Consider the following 15184-nt stretch of genomic DNA (forward strand, 5'->3'; position numbering starts at 1 on the left):
TTACAGTGACACATATACCGAATATGGATCTCCCCAGTTACAGTGTCACATATACCAAACAACTATCTCTCCAGCCCGAGAATTGACATGACAATAAAAAAGGGTTCAAAATACATACTACCCAAAGAACGTGTGATCGATACAGCTATCGTTAAAGAGGTTGGGGGTAAAAACTGAAAATTGGCAATGAGTAGTCGATATCGGGCATGACCAACCCTGTTGACCAGACGTGCCGGACTTTCCTTGAATTCTTCTGGTGAGGTGACAATGACTTCTCAACTTATGTTGTTCCACCAATACGAGAGAGTAGATCAGAGTTCCATGAAAGTGGTGTTTGGATTTGAAGTTGACGAACACGTCTGCCAATGATGTCTTAGACATGCAGACGATATCGTCTGGCTATGTACTCTTAAACTGGTCGCCTGTTCCAATAGGCCCCTTACCCGAGAGCCAGTTAGAAATCAATTTCTTTATGCCATGGAAAAGAATTCGATACCTGACTTGAACCTTTGACCATTAATAACCAATATTATGTTCATGGTGGAGATCTTGTTTCGGCAGCTTCCGACTGCATATTGTTATCCAATATCTACTGGTAACATGAGTGATTTTATGTAATTGAATTTAGAGTTTGGAATGAAATATACTCCATTTGTTTTGATGTTCTTACATATTAGACACTGAGACCTGGAAAGTATGTCCGAGATGGTGACGAACATCCTGTCGCGCCTGCGCACATTGCCTGTCCGCGGTATGCTGACTGTGATTGGCGGGTTCCTAATTCATAGCACCCTCAGCACCGGATACATCTTTGGTAAGTTAATTGTGCAGAGAACAAGTATTCCTTTCACCGTGACTCCACATATTGTGTCATGGTTATACTGAAACCATATAGCCGGTAATGCTGTTCCAGAACAAAACAGTCGTGTATATTGCATGTGTCAGTGTTCATGAATATGTATTATCCCGTTATTCAGTTAACAGTTATCAGTCCAGTTAACTATGGTTTGATAGCAGCAGGAACACGTCTCATGAACAACACAAAATGATTTTACAAAACAAGCATCGATATAGGAGGACACAGGGACAGGAAACAAACCCATAACCTTCACTTATAGAGAAGTCCATATACCAGAAGCTTCACTTATAGAGACGTCCATATACCAGAAGCTTCACTTGTAGAGAAGTCCATATACCAGAACCTTCACTTGTAGAGAAGTCCATATACCAGAACCTTCACTTGTAGAGAAGTCAATATACCAGAACTTTCACTTGTAGAGAAGTCCATATACCAGAATCTACACTTATAGAGAAGTCCATATACCAGAAGCTTCACTTGTAGAGAAGTCCATATACCAGAACCTTCACTTACCAGTAGAGAAGTCACTTGTAGAGAATCCATATACCAGAACTTTCAGTCCTTGTACTTGAGAAGTCCATATACCAGAACCTTCACTTGTAGAGAAGTCAATATACCAGAACCTTCACTTGTAGAGAAGTCCATATACCACCAGAACCTTCACTTGTGTCCATATACCAGAAGTAGAAGTCCATATACCAGAACCTTCACTTGTAGAGAAATCCATATACCAGAACCTTCACATATACCAGTACTTGAGAAATCCATATACCAGAACCTTCACTTGTAGAGAAATCCATATACCAAAACATTCACTCGTAGAGAAGTCCATATACCAGAACCTTCACTTGTAGAGAAGTCCATATACTAGAACCTTCACTTGTAGAGAAGTTCACATACCAGAACTTTCACTTGTAGAGAAGTCCATATACCAGAACAGTCACTTGTAGAGAAGTCCATATACCACTACCCAAACTTATAGAGAAGTCCACATACCAGAACATTCACTTGTAGAGAGTCCATATACCAGAACATTCTCTCGTAAAGAGGTCCATATACCAGAACCTTCCCTGACAGAGCAGAACATATACCAGAACCTTCCCTGACTGAGCAGAACATATACCAGAACCTTCACTTGTAGAGAGGTTTATATACCAGAGCCTTTACCGATAGAGCAGAATACTTTCCAGAACAAACACTGATAAAGCAGAGCACACCAGAATCTACCCCATAATGCAGAAATCTCATCAATGGAGTGGATTATTTATAATCCTACAGTGATGGAAGGAGTGTTTTATATCATGTTTTCACATCAACAAGCTAACCATATACATAAGAGTGAAATGTCGACATCTTCAGTATAAAGTGTCAAATATATTGGAGAACGTTCTTATTGTTATGACACGTTCACTTATTTTCTTTCCGTCACTACATACACGATCACTTTCCTTGTTTCCAGGCAACATGACACCCTATCTGACGTCATACCTGCGCGCCAGAAGTGGGTCAAATGATGCTACGTACTCAGAAACTGTTTGGATCTCTACAGCGAACTATTTGTCCTTGGCATTTTGTATGCCCATATTAGGCTGGATAGAACAGAAACTGTCTCCAAGGATTTGTACGCTGATTGGTGGACTGATCTTCAGGTATTCTTCCACAATCAGTGTAGATCTTAACCTTAGTTTTGTAAACACAGTTTCCACTTTTCAGAGGACTAGACTGGCTCAGTCGGTCAAGCGTCTGAATAGGCTGTGCAGAGCTACATTGTTTAGACTTCCGGAAATCCATCATTGTGGATTCGAATCCTGTTGGCCCTTTTTCTTATTTTTGTTTTCTCTCCACGTCAAAAAGACAAGCCGTAACAAACCGAAACATGCCGCAACATGCCGCAGGTCGGACCTTTCCCTCCATGTGAAACAGACAAGCGGTAACAAACCGTAACAAACCGTAACAAGGTATCTGTGCTACAGCAATACGTAATGTACTCTCTTCCAGTTCCGGTATGCTCTTCACCTACTTCACCATGCAGCATTCCCTCCTCTTGACGGCCTTGACCTATGGCATCATCAATGGCGCTGGGAAGAGTATGGCGTACCCTGGAGCTGTGAAATGTGCCCTCAAGGTCAGTTGCAAAATATTGACGTGGGAGGGACGAAAGAGTAAGGGAGGGAGGGACTCTCTCTTGTCAGCAATGTCGTGGACGTGAAACAACATCGTCTTAGGAAACTTTCAAAAGGGTTATTGGGCTGAGTGAAAGGGATTTTATGTCAGTTTCAAAATTTTTAAAAGCATTGTATCGTATTAGGCTAATGTATACTCAGCAGCAAAACGAACGTCAGTACGAATTCAAAATAAGATAGGCACTGTAATCAAATCATTACAGAAATGGACATAATAAGCGGATCAAAAACATTTCTTGACACATCAATGAATAACTCAGCACAATTCCAAGACATTACGTGAACGTTTGCAGTCCATTCAGACTCTTGAATTCAGTATCTAGTGTGACCACCACGCGCGGCGATAACTGCAGCACAGCGTCTATGCATGGAGTGCACCAATCGATTGATGAAGGCCAGTGGCACCTGGAACCAGTCTCTCAGAAAGACCTGTCGCAATAAATCGGCTGTGTTCGGCCTTGGTATGACATTATTCAGTCTCCTCTGAATTTCATCCCAAAGATGTTCAACTGGGTTTAAATCAGGACCAAGGGCTGGCCACTGCATAATGGTGACACCGTTCTGCTGTAGGAAGTCCCGTGTAGCTCTGGCAGTGTGGACCGGGCGCTATCATGCTGGAAAATGTTGTTCCGGTGACGTGCGAAATGTGGTATGACTGGGGGTCTGAGAGCTTGTTTGATGTAGCGCACCGCTGTGATGCCGCATCCTCACACTGGACCAAGGTTCTCGAACACCACAGGACCCACTCTCTGGCTCAAACCTATTCCACTCCATACCATGATGCTTGCACCTCCCCATGAGTCTCTTTTCATAACACATTGGTCTGAGTAACGCCTGATACGCAGTACTGACTCTCATCTGTGAACAGAACAGTTGTCCATTGCCTGTATCGCCAGTTTTGGTGTTGTAGGGCAAACTGTAGACGTTCACGCCGATGACGAGGGTAAGGATAGGTCCACGGTAAGGTCTACGGCAATTGAGGTTCGGCGTACTTGGTTCCCGCTGTTAAGACGTCGGCGTACTGTATCAGTACTAATTGGTCTTCCGTGTGTTCCCACTGTCTGGCGTGTTGTTTCGGATGCCTGCATAAAGGGATTCTGTACATGCTGTCGCACAACATGGCGGTCTTGTCGTCTTGTGGTCACCCTTGGTCTGCCAGTACGAGGTGATCATTTGTGGTTATGTGGCCCGGAAACGTTGCTGCAGCCAGTAGATGGTCCGAACGTTGACCTGGAAGTGATAGGCAACGGCTTTGCAGTGTGACAAGCTTCAAGTCTTCCTAGCGCCACGTTTCTCTCAGCTGTCGTGAGTCGCGGCACACTGCTGATGTTGTAATGTAAATGTTTCAACCAGGTTTGGGGGTGCATTTTATAGGGATGATCCTTGTGAACAGCACGTGTAGCATGAGGTGCATGAAAAACATGGAGAACACCGTACCATCTCCGAGATTAGGTTGCGTTTTTGAGACCATTTCCTGGGTTCCATTCTGAGTTTGGCAAGGAATGTCTTTGCTCAGGTAAAGTTGGAGATGTTGTCAACAATATACAATCAAAACATTAAATGAGTTCACAGTTATCCGTTTCTGCGAAGGAAAATTCCAAACTGACGTTTCTTTTGCTGCTTAGTATATATAAGAGTTCCTGGTACTGTATACTACTGGAATAAAGTAACTGTGCATTATTTAATGTTATGCCATATTTAATGCAAAAACATGTTAACATGAGTTGTGGCGTTTTCCATCCTTAATCACTATTGAACTGTTGACAAGATAATATCGAAATCTGTGTGATTTGACGCTAGGCATCGTGACGAGGCCCTTGAAGAGATGTGATGTCAAAAGACAGTTCACAAATTCAGTATCGTGTGTGTCCACCATTAGCGTTGATGCAGGCTTAACAACGACGAGGAATAGATGACACTAAGCGATTGTAGAAAGCTTGGGGAATGTTGTTCCATGTCTGAACCAATGCTTGTCCCAATTCAGATTCTGGACTTGACGTAAACGTCGCTCCATTTCAACTCAAGCGTGCTCGATAGCGGACATATACGGAGAAACAGCTGGCCTGGGCAGTACCGGAATGTTCTGCTGTCTCAGGGAATCTGTCACAATACGAGCGATACTTGGACGGGCATTCCCTTGCTGAAGCGTGAATCTATGTCTCAGTCTTTGAATGAACGGCTACACATGAGGCCCACTGATCTCATCCGTGTATCGCAGACCTGCCAGATTGCCATTGACAATGACAAGTTGTGTCCGGCCATGAGATGTGATGCCACACCCCCACCCCCCTCCATTCCATAACGTTTTCACCACCAAACTGTCGACGTTGAATCGCGCACGCGTCAGCATACCGTTCACATCTCCGTCTATACACCCCTGCCTTGCCTTGCCATCTGAGTTGTCAAGATGAAATCTCGAATTGTCAGTAAACACCAATCCAATCTTGTCTCCTGTACCGTAGATGCTGTCTGCACCAGGCAAGACGTGCCTGTCGGTGACGTTGGAGCGAAACTGGATGTATTGCAGCCCGTCGGGGCCTGATGTTGTGCACGTGCCGCGCGAAATACGTGACATGAAATTTCATGCAAAGAGCTTTGCTACATGTATATTTAGGGATATATTTATAACTTTTCAAATAACCTTTATTTTATGCAATTTAATGTTATGCACAGTTACCTTGCATCGTATATTCTGATGTGCGTACCCTGGATCACCAAATGCTATTGCTTGTTCTTGGAAGAGGGAAAATTAGATCATTGATTGTGTCAGATGTGTGACTAAGTCGATCATGATGACTTGGTTGCGTGACATCATGGTGACTTGGTTGGTTGCGTGCCATCATGATGACTTGGTTGGTTGCGTGCCATCATGATGACTTGGTTGGTTGCGTGCCATCATGGTGACTTGGTTGGTTGCGTGCCATCATGTTGACTTGGTTGGTTGCGTGCCATCATGATGACTTGGTTGGTTGCGTGCCATCATGGTAACTTGGTTGATTGTGTGCCATCATGGTAACTTGGTTGGTTGCGTGCCATGCAGCGTTCCCTCCTTTTGACGACCTTGACCTATGGCGTCGTCAATGGCGCTGGGAAGAGTATGGTGTACCCTGGAGCTGTGCCCTCAAGGTCAGTTTCAAAATACCGACGTGGCAGGGGCAAAAGAGTAAAGGAGAGAGAGAGATACTCACTCTTGACAGGAATGTCATGGACGTGAAACCACATCGTGTAATAACTTTTTCCAAAGAGTTATTGGGCTGAGTGAAAGGGAATTTACGTCAGTGTAACAAAAATGTCAAAGGCATTGTATCGTATAAGGCTAATGTATATAAGAGTTCCGGATAATTATTCTGATGGGTGTACCCTGAAGCAACAAATGCTATTGCTTGTTCTTGAAAGAGGGAAAATCGAATCGTTGATTGTGTCAGATGTAAACAACTTGTATCTTTCCTGATACTTGTAATTCCTGTTTTTAATCATCGAGCTTAGCCGGGACAAGCACTTTGAGCATTGCTTGTCAAAGGCAACCGAATAATGGATATGATAATATCGCGGCGACTTGGTGGATTGTCTGCCATCATGATGACCAGGTCGATTTACAGCATGCCGCTGACCGAAATATGGTGGCCAGTTAGTGCGGGATGACTACAAACCATTCAGCCCGGGATAACCGGAAGTATCCATCCACACTATACAAACATCCTCTGTTTCAGTGGTTTCCCAACAGATCAGGTCTGGTGACAGGCATCATTATCTGTGGAATCGGGTTTGGAACCTTCGTGTTCAACCAGGTCGTCACGGCCTTCATCAACCCTGACAACGTCTCCCCTGATGAAACAATAAAAGATGATTTGTAAGTGTCTCTAACTGTTCACCAAACCGCGTTGGTGTTACACGTGCAACGAAGAGTTTATTTCCTTTCTCAGGGGTCTGATATGTGTTCATCATTGGTCTCAAACTCGCTTATTTGTTTCTCTTTCGATGGAACCAGACTGTGATTTGTTTGTTAAAACAGCAAACGAGCGTCTTTACACAAACTCGTGAAGTATACACGGTGAAGTTGAGATTAAAGGTGATATACAGTAAAAATCTTAAATCAAACTATTCATAAGGCACGTAAAAAGATATATTTTCAAGAAGAATTTTTTCTTAAGTCAACATTTGTTGCCAAGAAACATTAAACAAAACTACTTGTGTTCCGGAAACTACCGTGAGTTAATGTGTTTGGCTGGAGGATGGGTGAGTGGCAGCAGTATAGTGTCCTTGATCACACCGCTGGCTGTTTAGCATACCGTTTGAGACACGTGACTTCTATAGCCTTAACTCACAGATAAACTGACTGTTTCAGTAATTACACTTTGATACCGATTGTATCCTGTCTAGGTACTTCACACAGAGCTCCCTTCTAGACAGGGTACCATACAGCTTCCTGCTGCTGGGCGGGGTCTACACAGCCATACAGATCCTCGCCGTCCTCTTCCTCATAGCCACGCCCACTGACACGCCCACACAGGTTACTATATCTTGTATCTCTTGTATTGGCTGCCAATCACCTCTTTCCGTAACCTTGAACAAGTCAATAACAAAGGAAACAAGAACGCGCGTATTACACTATTATTTTGTATAAAAGAATACATCAATAGGTGTTTTCCAATATGTGTGTTCAGGATTGTCTGTCGTAAAAATTAAGGAATCTATTAAGGCTTATTGAGACATTTATTCTCAAACAACGGATATACTTAACATGAATTGACATATGATAATGTAATTTACGGCATTCACATGAAGTAAAAGTGATTCCATGGCGTTTGGCTGTGGTTATTGACGATTCTGTTTCCATAAAACAAAACAACAAAAATGTTGTGCAACGCCTCCTGGCGGACTACTTTCGACGCTTGTGTTATATTATTTGAGCTGACGTATTTCACACTTTTCCTATCGTTGCCTACATTGTTTTCAACGATTAAGTAAGTAGTCTGTGAAGATATTCTTGTTTTAAGAACTATAGGAATCTGTTACTCATAAGATATTGCTTCAATAAAAACTACACTGGAGTCATTTCTTGTTTAAACCGAAAATAATTGTATAAAACAAAAAAAACATGTTAGGTTATTTTTTTAACATTTTTTAACATTAATGTTTAACTTTGTACTGTGACGATTTGGCTATACAGGAGGACAATGCGGAGAAGAGCCCTGACCAAGAGAAGATGCCAGATGAAAAGTTGAAAGAAGATCTCGACACAGTATCCAGCACAGACAGGTGGCTTTGTTTATTATGGACGATTGGTAGTCAAGTGTTGAACAAGTTGTAAATGTATTATTGTTTGAGTGAGTGAGTTTAGTTTTACGCCGCTTTTGGCAATATTCCATCAATATCACGGCGGAGTACAACAGAAATGGGCTTCACACATTGCATCCATGTGGGGAATCGAACCCGGGTCTTCAGCGTGACCATTTGGCTACCCCACGGACCAGTATTGTTTGAAATGGGTGGAGGATTATGACAATTTTGGCAACGCCTTCTGATAGTGGTGAGACGGCACTGGTCGAAGCCATCTACGTCACGACGATGTTCTTCTGTGAATATGATACATTATAAAATATCAATAACTTGCAAAGGCAGATTGATTAACGTTACTTAAAGTATTAACAGATATGTCTGCATTTCTCTTCCTGGGGAGAGTTACAGAAGGAAAAATGAAGCAAAACGTGATATTATACAATAAATTTGAGGGCGGTAAATTACAGATACATGGTCACTGGAAGGTTGTCACAGATCTTGCAGAAAATTGCAGATAATCGACAGATCGTGTAGTTCAACAGAGAACCGATATACACCAGGAAACACAACAAGCTTTCTTTGGTTCGATTCCAAATTATTGTCGTTAAATCTTTTGGCGTCTTCATGTAATGCCTACAGCCCATGTTGCCTCCAGTCCAGTGTGTATTGTTCTGAAACCCTCTTCTCTTGACCGTAATGAACCAAACAACTATAGGGGAACCTTCCTTGCTGTGATACATGCAACAAAAAACATTTCCTTTTTCATAAGACGCTTCTATGAACAGAGTCAATATTGGAAAAATTGTCTAAAAAGTCATTTTTCGATTCAGACAAAGTGGGAACACATGGCAAAGGTCAAAATAGGGAACTGCATCAGATATGACGGAACACAACAATATTAATAACTGTATTATGTAACTGCCCACTGATATATGGAGGCAATGCTGACTAACCAACCTTTGCATGGCCGTCCCCAGTGGTGACACTGATGACGACGATGGCAACTACACTCCACGTCAGGTTCTTCGGTCGAAGTTGTTCTACTTGCTGTGGGTCATCTACGGCTGTGTGGCCCTTGGCATTTTCTTTGTGACGAACTTCTACAAGGTAAGAGTGAGAAAGTGAGTGAGGGGATTTTACAACGATTTGTACAGCATTGCAGCCAACTGGGCTTTGTAATCCCAACAGCGGGAATATTGTGTTGACAATACAAGCGTCATCATTAAGGCAATTTTGCATTTGAGCATTCAACTTACATTTTATTAAATCAGGATGCATGCATGATGTTTTTTAAAGTACATTTGTTCTGGTTTCACTGTGGACAGCCATGGCACTTCTCTTCTTTGGTTTATTGGGATGTGTGTCTGTGTGTGTGTGTCTGTGTCTGTCTGTGTGTGTGTGTGTTTGCGTGTGTTTATGTGTAATAAGAATACTTTTTTCAGAAACTAAAGAATAAAAAAACTAACAACAATATCGATTTGAAAGGAATATACTTTACCTCATTGCAGTCATGTTTATTTGCAGACATTTTCCCAGACTTTCATCAAAGATGACTATTTTCTGGCTCTGGCTGGCTCTGTCGGATCGGCCTTTAATGCTCTGGGGCGACCGTTCTGGGGAGCCGTGGGGGACAAGATTGGCTACAGGGTACGTCCAGGGGTGTTTAGCGGGAGGAGTCAAAGTTAAAATAGTTTACTTTTAGTTCGTAGCTGTATTCATATTCTGGAATTCGAATCTCCAAATTCCGCTTTTGAAATAATTGAAAAATGAATGATTCAGTTATAGGTGGATAGTCCGCAAACGAACATGATCCTTTTTTTAGTTTCTGTAGAACGAAAATCGTCATTTCTTAAGGATGTACTTAAATGTTTACAAGATCTCTTGTTGAAGTATTATTGATTCTCAACAAGTTCATGTAAAATATATCCTTCAACGGACATGCCTCTTTGTACCTATTTAGTTTCAGCGTTAAGAGATGCAAAATTCCTTTAAGTTTTTTTTTATATGGTACATTCATCTTTTCTGTTCGGTCTTTCTTCACTCATGTCTGACAACGGTACAAGAAGCTACGATCACAAAGCATTGCGTCGAAGCTGTAGGGACCCACGTTAATACTTATCCGAGGTGCGACACAACCGCAACATGATGACTAAATAAGGAATATGCTGTGATCAAACTTATACTTCGAGACAACCCTTCGACACATCAAAGTCCCATACAACAGTGTCGTAAAATAATTTGCCATCACTGTCACTTACCAGCTTCTGAGTGAGTGAGTGAGTTAAGTTTTACTCCGCACTCAGCAATATCCCAGCTATACAGCGGCGGTCTGTAAATAATCGACTCTGGACCAGACAATCCAGGGATCAACAGCATGAGCATCGATTTGCGCAATTGGGAACCGATGACATGTGTCCACCAAGTCAGCGAGCCTGACCACCCGATCCCGTTAGTCGCCTCTTACGACAAGCATAGTCGCCTTTTGTAGCAAGCATGGGTTGCTGAAGGCCTATTCTACCCCGGATCTTCACGGGTCCCAGCTTCTCTGAAAGTGTCAAACAGTTACATTAACTGCTAACAATATGAAAGACTGACCTACTTTATCAAAGAATAACCTTCATGCGTTCTTTCACATTCCTACAAATATGTTATATATGTATGAATGATTTATGTTAATCACCCGAATAACTCTCACACAGGAATCACTCACCATTGTCATCGGGGTGTTTGGAACAGCAGGAGCGACCTTCACCCTGTGTGAATATGGCGGGAAAGTGATGCTGATGATCTGGCTGTGTCTGATCTACGGGACAATCTCGGGATTCTACGCCCTAATGATCTCATTGACAGTCTCGCTGTATGGTCAGAAGTACTACAGCGTCAACTACGGCCTACTCTACACCTGCATGGTGAGTTTACGACATCAACTGCCTGTTCTTCCTGTCATTTACAGGGAGACTCTCAGCCACACGCTGGTGCATCCAAATCTAAGTATAGACGTTGTCAAATTTTCTGCCATCACAAACTGTTGCACAAAAAAACATATTTCGGCTCATAATTTCAATTTAGAATATCTTGTTTTGCACCAGCAGCTCAAACACTATCCAGTCTCTATATACAAAATCTTAGAATACAGGTCTTATATTTCGAAAATGAAACATTGTCGTCTATTTTAAATTAGTGGTTATTTGTTTATTACTTCATTAAAATAGGTAGTGTTAACAAATACTTAAAAAAATATGTTTTTCCCCAACTAGGCCTTTTAATTTTGGTCCTCTAATCACCATCCAAAATGCCATTTTACAGGTAAAAACAACAAAAAATTGCAGATTTTGAACAAATTTAGAAACATGTATGAACTTACGTCACAATCAACAATGGGTGGTAGCAACAACCTGCAGCACTGTTTACACTGGAAGATGCATTTGCACGTGCGTTGCCATAGCGATTGTGCAATTGACAATCAAAGCTGTGAATGAGCTCGTAATTATAGTACAATCATCCCTAAATCAATTACTTTGTATATCAATTAGGGTAAAAGAAATAAAGAATGAATGGTATATGACGTTTTTCATGAAATATATCATGTACGCGAACCTATGGAGATTATTTGCATACTATAGCTTGCATCAGAAATATCCGTTTTGACTTCGATGAAATTTCAAGGGGTAAAATGACACGATTTGCTCTCCTGTAAACTCATCTATTTCGGATGATTTCACAAAAACTGCTGGAAAAAAAACAGTTGGGAAAAACGATAGTTATATAGAATAGTTTACAATCAAACTTTAGTTGTGTTCAAAGTTACACAAAACAGCTAATATGTTTATCTCTATTTCCGTGAGTACATAAGGAGACACGAGTGTACCTTTGTTCGCTGGAGTTCGGTTTAATGTTCAACAGTGTTCACATTCGTGTGCATGTGATCGAATCAATGACCTTCTGCCTTCACATTGACCCACAAACGGTTCTGCGCTTGGATTTTTCGTAACCCCACACTTTCACTTGCGATAGTCGTTAAGCTCAGGTATCAGTTCAGAACACGCTCAATCGTGAGACAAGGCGTGTTGGAGCTTGCATACACATGACAGCTTCACTGTGAGTGACTGTTCTGTTGAAAACAGTTTCCGACATTTTTCAGTTGCAGGCACAACAAACTGTAACGACTATCGTCTTGCCAATTTTAGTTCTGCAGAGTATGACGCCCACCAAATGATATCATGGGAGTTTCCAAAAAAAGGAGATTTTATCCAAAAAGAAATTACCCCAGAAAAGAACAGAAAAGTCGACATTTGGCCACAAAATATACATTATTCCTCTCTGTTCCAGATTGTAGTTCAGCTGGCAGGTGCGCTCCTGACGTCACAGCTGAAATCCGCTATTGGATGGCAAGGGATACTGTACATAGGAGCCGGAGGGATCATGTTCAGTACGTACATATATATACTCATAGTAGGTGTTGGGACCATTTTTTTATCGTTGCATTCGAGTCTGGAACAGATAATCCAGTGGCTGGCATTGTTCGCATCGATTTCCGCTATTGGGGTACGATGACATGGATGAACCGAGTCAACAGCCTGACCACCCGACCCCATTAATCACCTCTTACAACAAGCATGGGTTGATGAAGACCAGTTGTAAACCGGATCTTCACGGGTGGGTGGGTGCGACGCCTTAAGTTTAAGTGGACACATGTTGGAATATATTGTTCGAATCCAAGACACACCTTCATTATTATTCCAACTTTGTCAGCTTCCCTTTACGAGGTCAAGGATTTCGCCGACGTGGTAAACGTCTGAGACATGCACCACGTCGGGCTTACCTCCCACTGACACGTCGTGACTTTCTACTCCAAACACAAGTCACTTAATCGTAGGAATAGGAAACAATATATTGCCGAAATAATTACCCACAGGTTCATAATGGTATAACTTGATTTCTCGCGGCGATTTCAACATTTAAATCCATTGAAATTCATTATTATTTCATGGTTGCCACCGGGGGCGTCATGCTTTACAAATGACACATTTGTTTCAATTGGGTATTGTTCTTGTTCGTTTCTGCAGGTTTCTGTTTGTGCTGTGGAATGCTTGTACAGTACCGACTGGCCAAGAGGAAGGATAAAAAGTTTGGAAACAAACACGTCGAGAAATCCATTGATACCCGTCTGTAAAATGTGAAACTGAACAACAGTCGGAAGAAAATATAAGCACCCGACAATAGCGCTATATCAAAACGCCCACAGTTGTTGAAAAGAGGTAAAACGCATGTACATAGGAAGATATCATATTCCACACTGTACGATGCCAAAATAAAACTTGCCTATGTAAGGTGTCTGTTTCTGTTGAGGTGGCTGGGAAACAACTGCCAGTGAAATGATTGAAGGTAATATGACTGACATTGATAAACATTGACGGAAAATACAATAGAGATGAACCATAGCGATCTATGTTTCCTACCTGTCTGTTACTCGGCGTCATTAATGAAGAGTCAAGCTATTGGTAACACTGTTTCTTAAAACTCCTCGTTTTTGTTTGAAATATATACAACTGAATGTTTTACAAACTTACTTAACAGTTTGGAAAAAACACATCAGGCCGTTGAAATGTCATTATTACGTTTCTAACGTCCGATACATTTTGTTACAAATGGCACATTTTTATTCAAATTGTCAATATGGAAATACACCTGCCACTTAGCCTCTTTATCCATCGAAAGTGGAGGACAATACACTTTTTAAGTGTCGTTTGCTGTTCATGTACCTGTTTGAAATAGCAGCTTAAAATGAGACGTTAGGGATCAGGCTATATGCCTTTTGGAATGTGGTCAAACTCAGCGGCAGGTTGATGTCTGCTTTAATGTGAATCAGAGTGCTATTGGTGGACTGTGGCAGAGATTTCAAGCCAATGGGTCCGTGGAATATGCACGACGACCAGGTCGCTCCAGAGTCACAACAGTCCGAGATGACAGGCACATTGTTAACGCTGTTACGTAACAGATTCCTAACGCAGCAGCTCTTCAGACAGAAAACTTCAATGTTAACATTGTAAGGATATCCAGGAGCACCGTTCGGCGACTTTTAAGGGCAGCCCCACTCCGCAGTAGGCGACCTGCAGTTCGTCCACTACGAAAACCACGTCACAGGCAGGCGCGTTTGAGATGGAGTAGACATCAGGGCCGCTGGAATCAACGTCAATGGTCTCGTGTGCTCTTCACAGATGAAAGCACATTCAATTTGTCCTTCGATGATGGTCGGCAGAGGATTTATCGTCGCAATGGAAAGCAAATCACAGATGCATTTGTGGCAGGGGAACCGGTCATGGTTTGGGCAGGGATAACTCCTTCTGGACGTACTCCATTGCACGTGGCCAACAGTAATCTTACCCGACAGCGTTATCGGGACAAGATTCTGGCTCCTATAGCAGTGCCCTTTCTGCAAGCTATGCATGGCTTTTATGGTCGACCGACTTAACTGCAAGACGATAACGCCAGGCCTCATAGGGCCAGGGTTGTCACGGAATTCCTTAGGCAGCAGGGTGTAGAGCGGATGCACGCCAGACCTCAACCCAATGGAGCATGCCTGGGTTGAACGCGACGTGTGTACACACATCACCCAGCACCAGTAGATCTCCCAGGACTCCGCAGAGCTCTAGTAGAGGAATGGAATGCGATTCTACAAGCCTTCTTTATGAACTTGATAAGGAGCATGAGAACAAGGTGCACCTGTGTCTTGGGCGCGCTAAGAGGGTACACAAGATATTGAACGACCGAGTGCTTCATGTTTGTCATCTTGATTTGAGGGGTGGTGTGTGTGTGTGTGTGTGTGTGTGTGTGTGTGTGTGTGTGTGTGTGTGTGTGTGTC

The 15184-nt window shown here is 42.4% G+C and overlaps 1 protein-coding gene across 1 annotated transcript; it reads left to right on the plus strand.

Annotated features, from left to right (window-relative positions):
- Positions 1-680: 680 nt before the first annotated feature.
- Positions 681-13652, plus strand: LOC124262204 (oxalate:formate antiporter-like). The gene is made up of 11 exons (XM_046696664.1): positions 681-814; positions 2319-2508; positions 2858-2984; positions 6753-6892; positions 7423-7552; positions 8213-8301; positions 9300-9429; positions 9847-9969; positions 11022-11231; positions 12652-12751; positions 13389-13652. Exons 1-11 carry the CDS (start codon positions 697-699, stop codon positions 13493-13495), a joined length of 1464 nt encoding a protein of 487 aa, XP_046552620.1. The 5' UTR covers positions 681-696; the 3' UTR covers positions 13496-13652.
- Positions 13653-15184: the final 1532 nt, after the last annotated feature.

This window comes from Haliotis rubra, unplaced genomic scaffold, assembly GCF_003918875.1.
Source record: "Haliotis rubra isolate DU_JTF1 unplaced genomic scaffold, ASM391887v1 Scf827, whole genome shotgun sequence".
In the NCBI taxonomy this organism is placed as follows: domain Eukaryota; kingdom Metazoa; phylum Mollusca; class Gastropoda; order Lepetellida; family Haliotidae; genus Haliotis; species Haliotis rubra.

Coding starts and splice junctions, on each gene's coding strand:
- LOC124262204 (XM_046696664.1), top strand. CDS start 697: ATGTCCGAGATGGTGACGAACATCCTGTCGCGCCTGCGCACATTGCCT. Junction 2,509..2,857: donor ATTGGTGGACTGATCTTCAG/GTATTCTTCCAC, acceptor ACTCTCTTCCAG/TTCCGGTATGCTCTTCACCT. Junction 11,232..12,651: donor GCCTACTCTACACCTGCATG/GTGAGTTTACGA, acceptor TCTCTGTTCCAG/ATTGTAGTTCAGCTGGCAGG.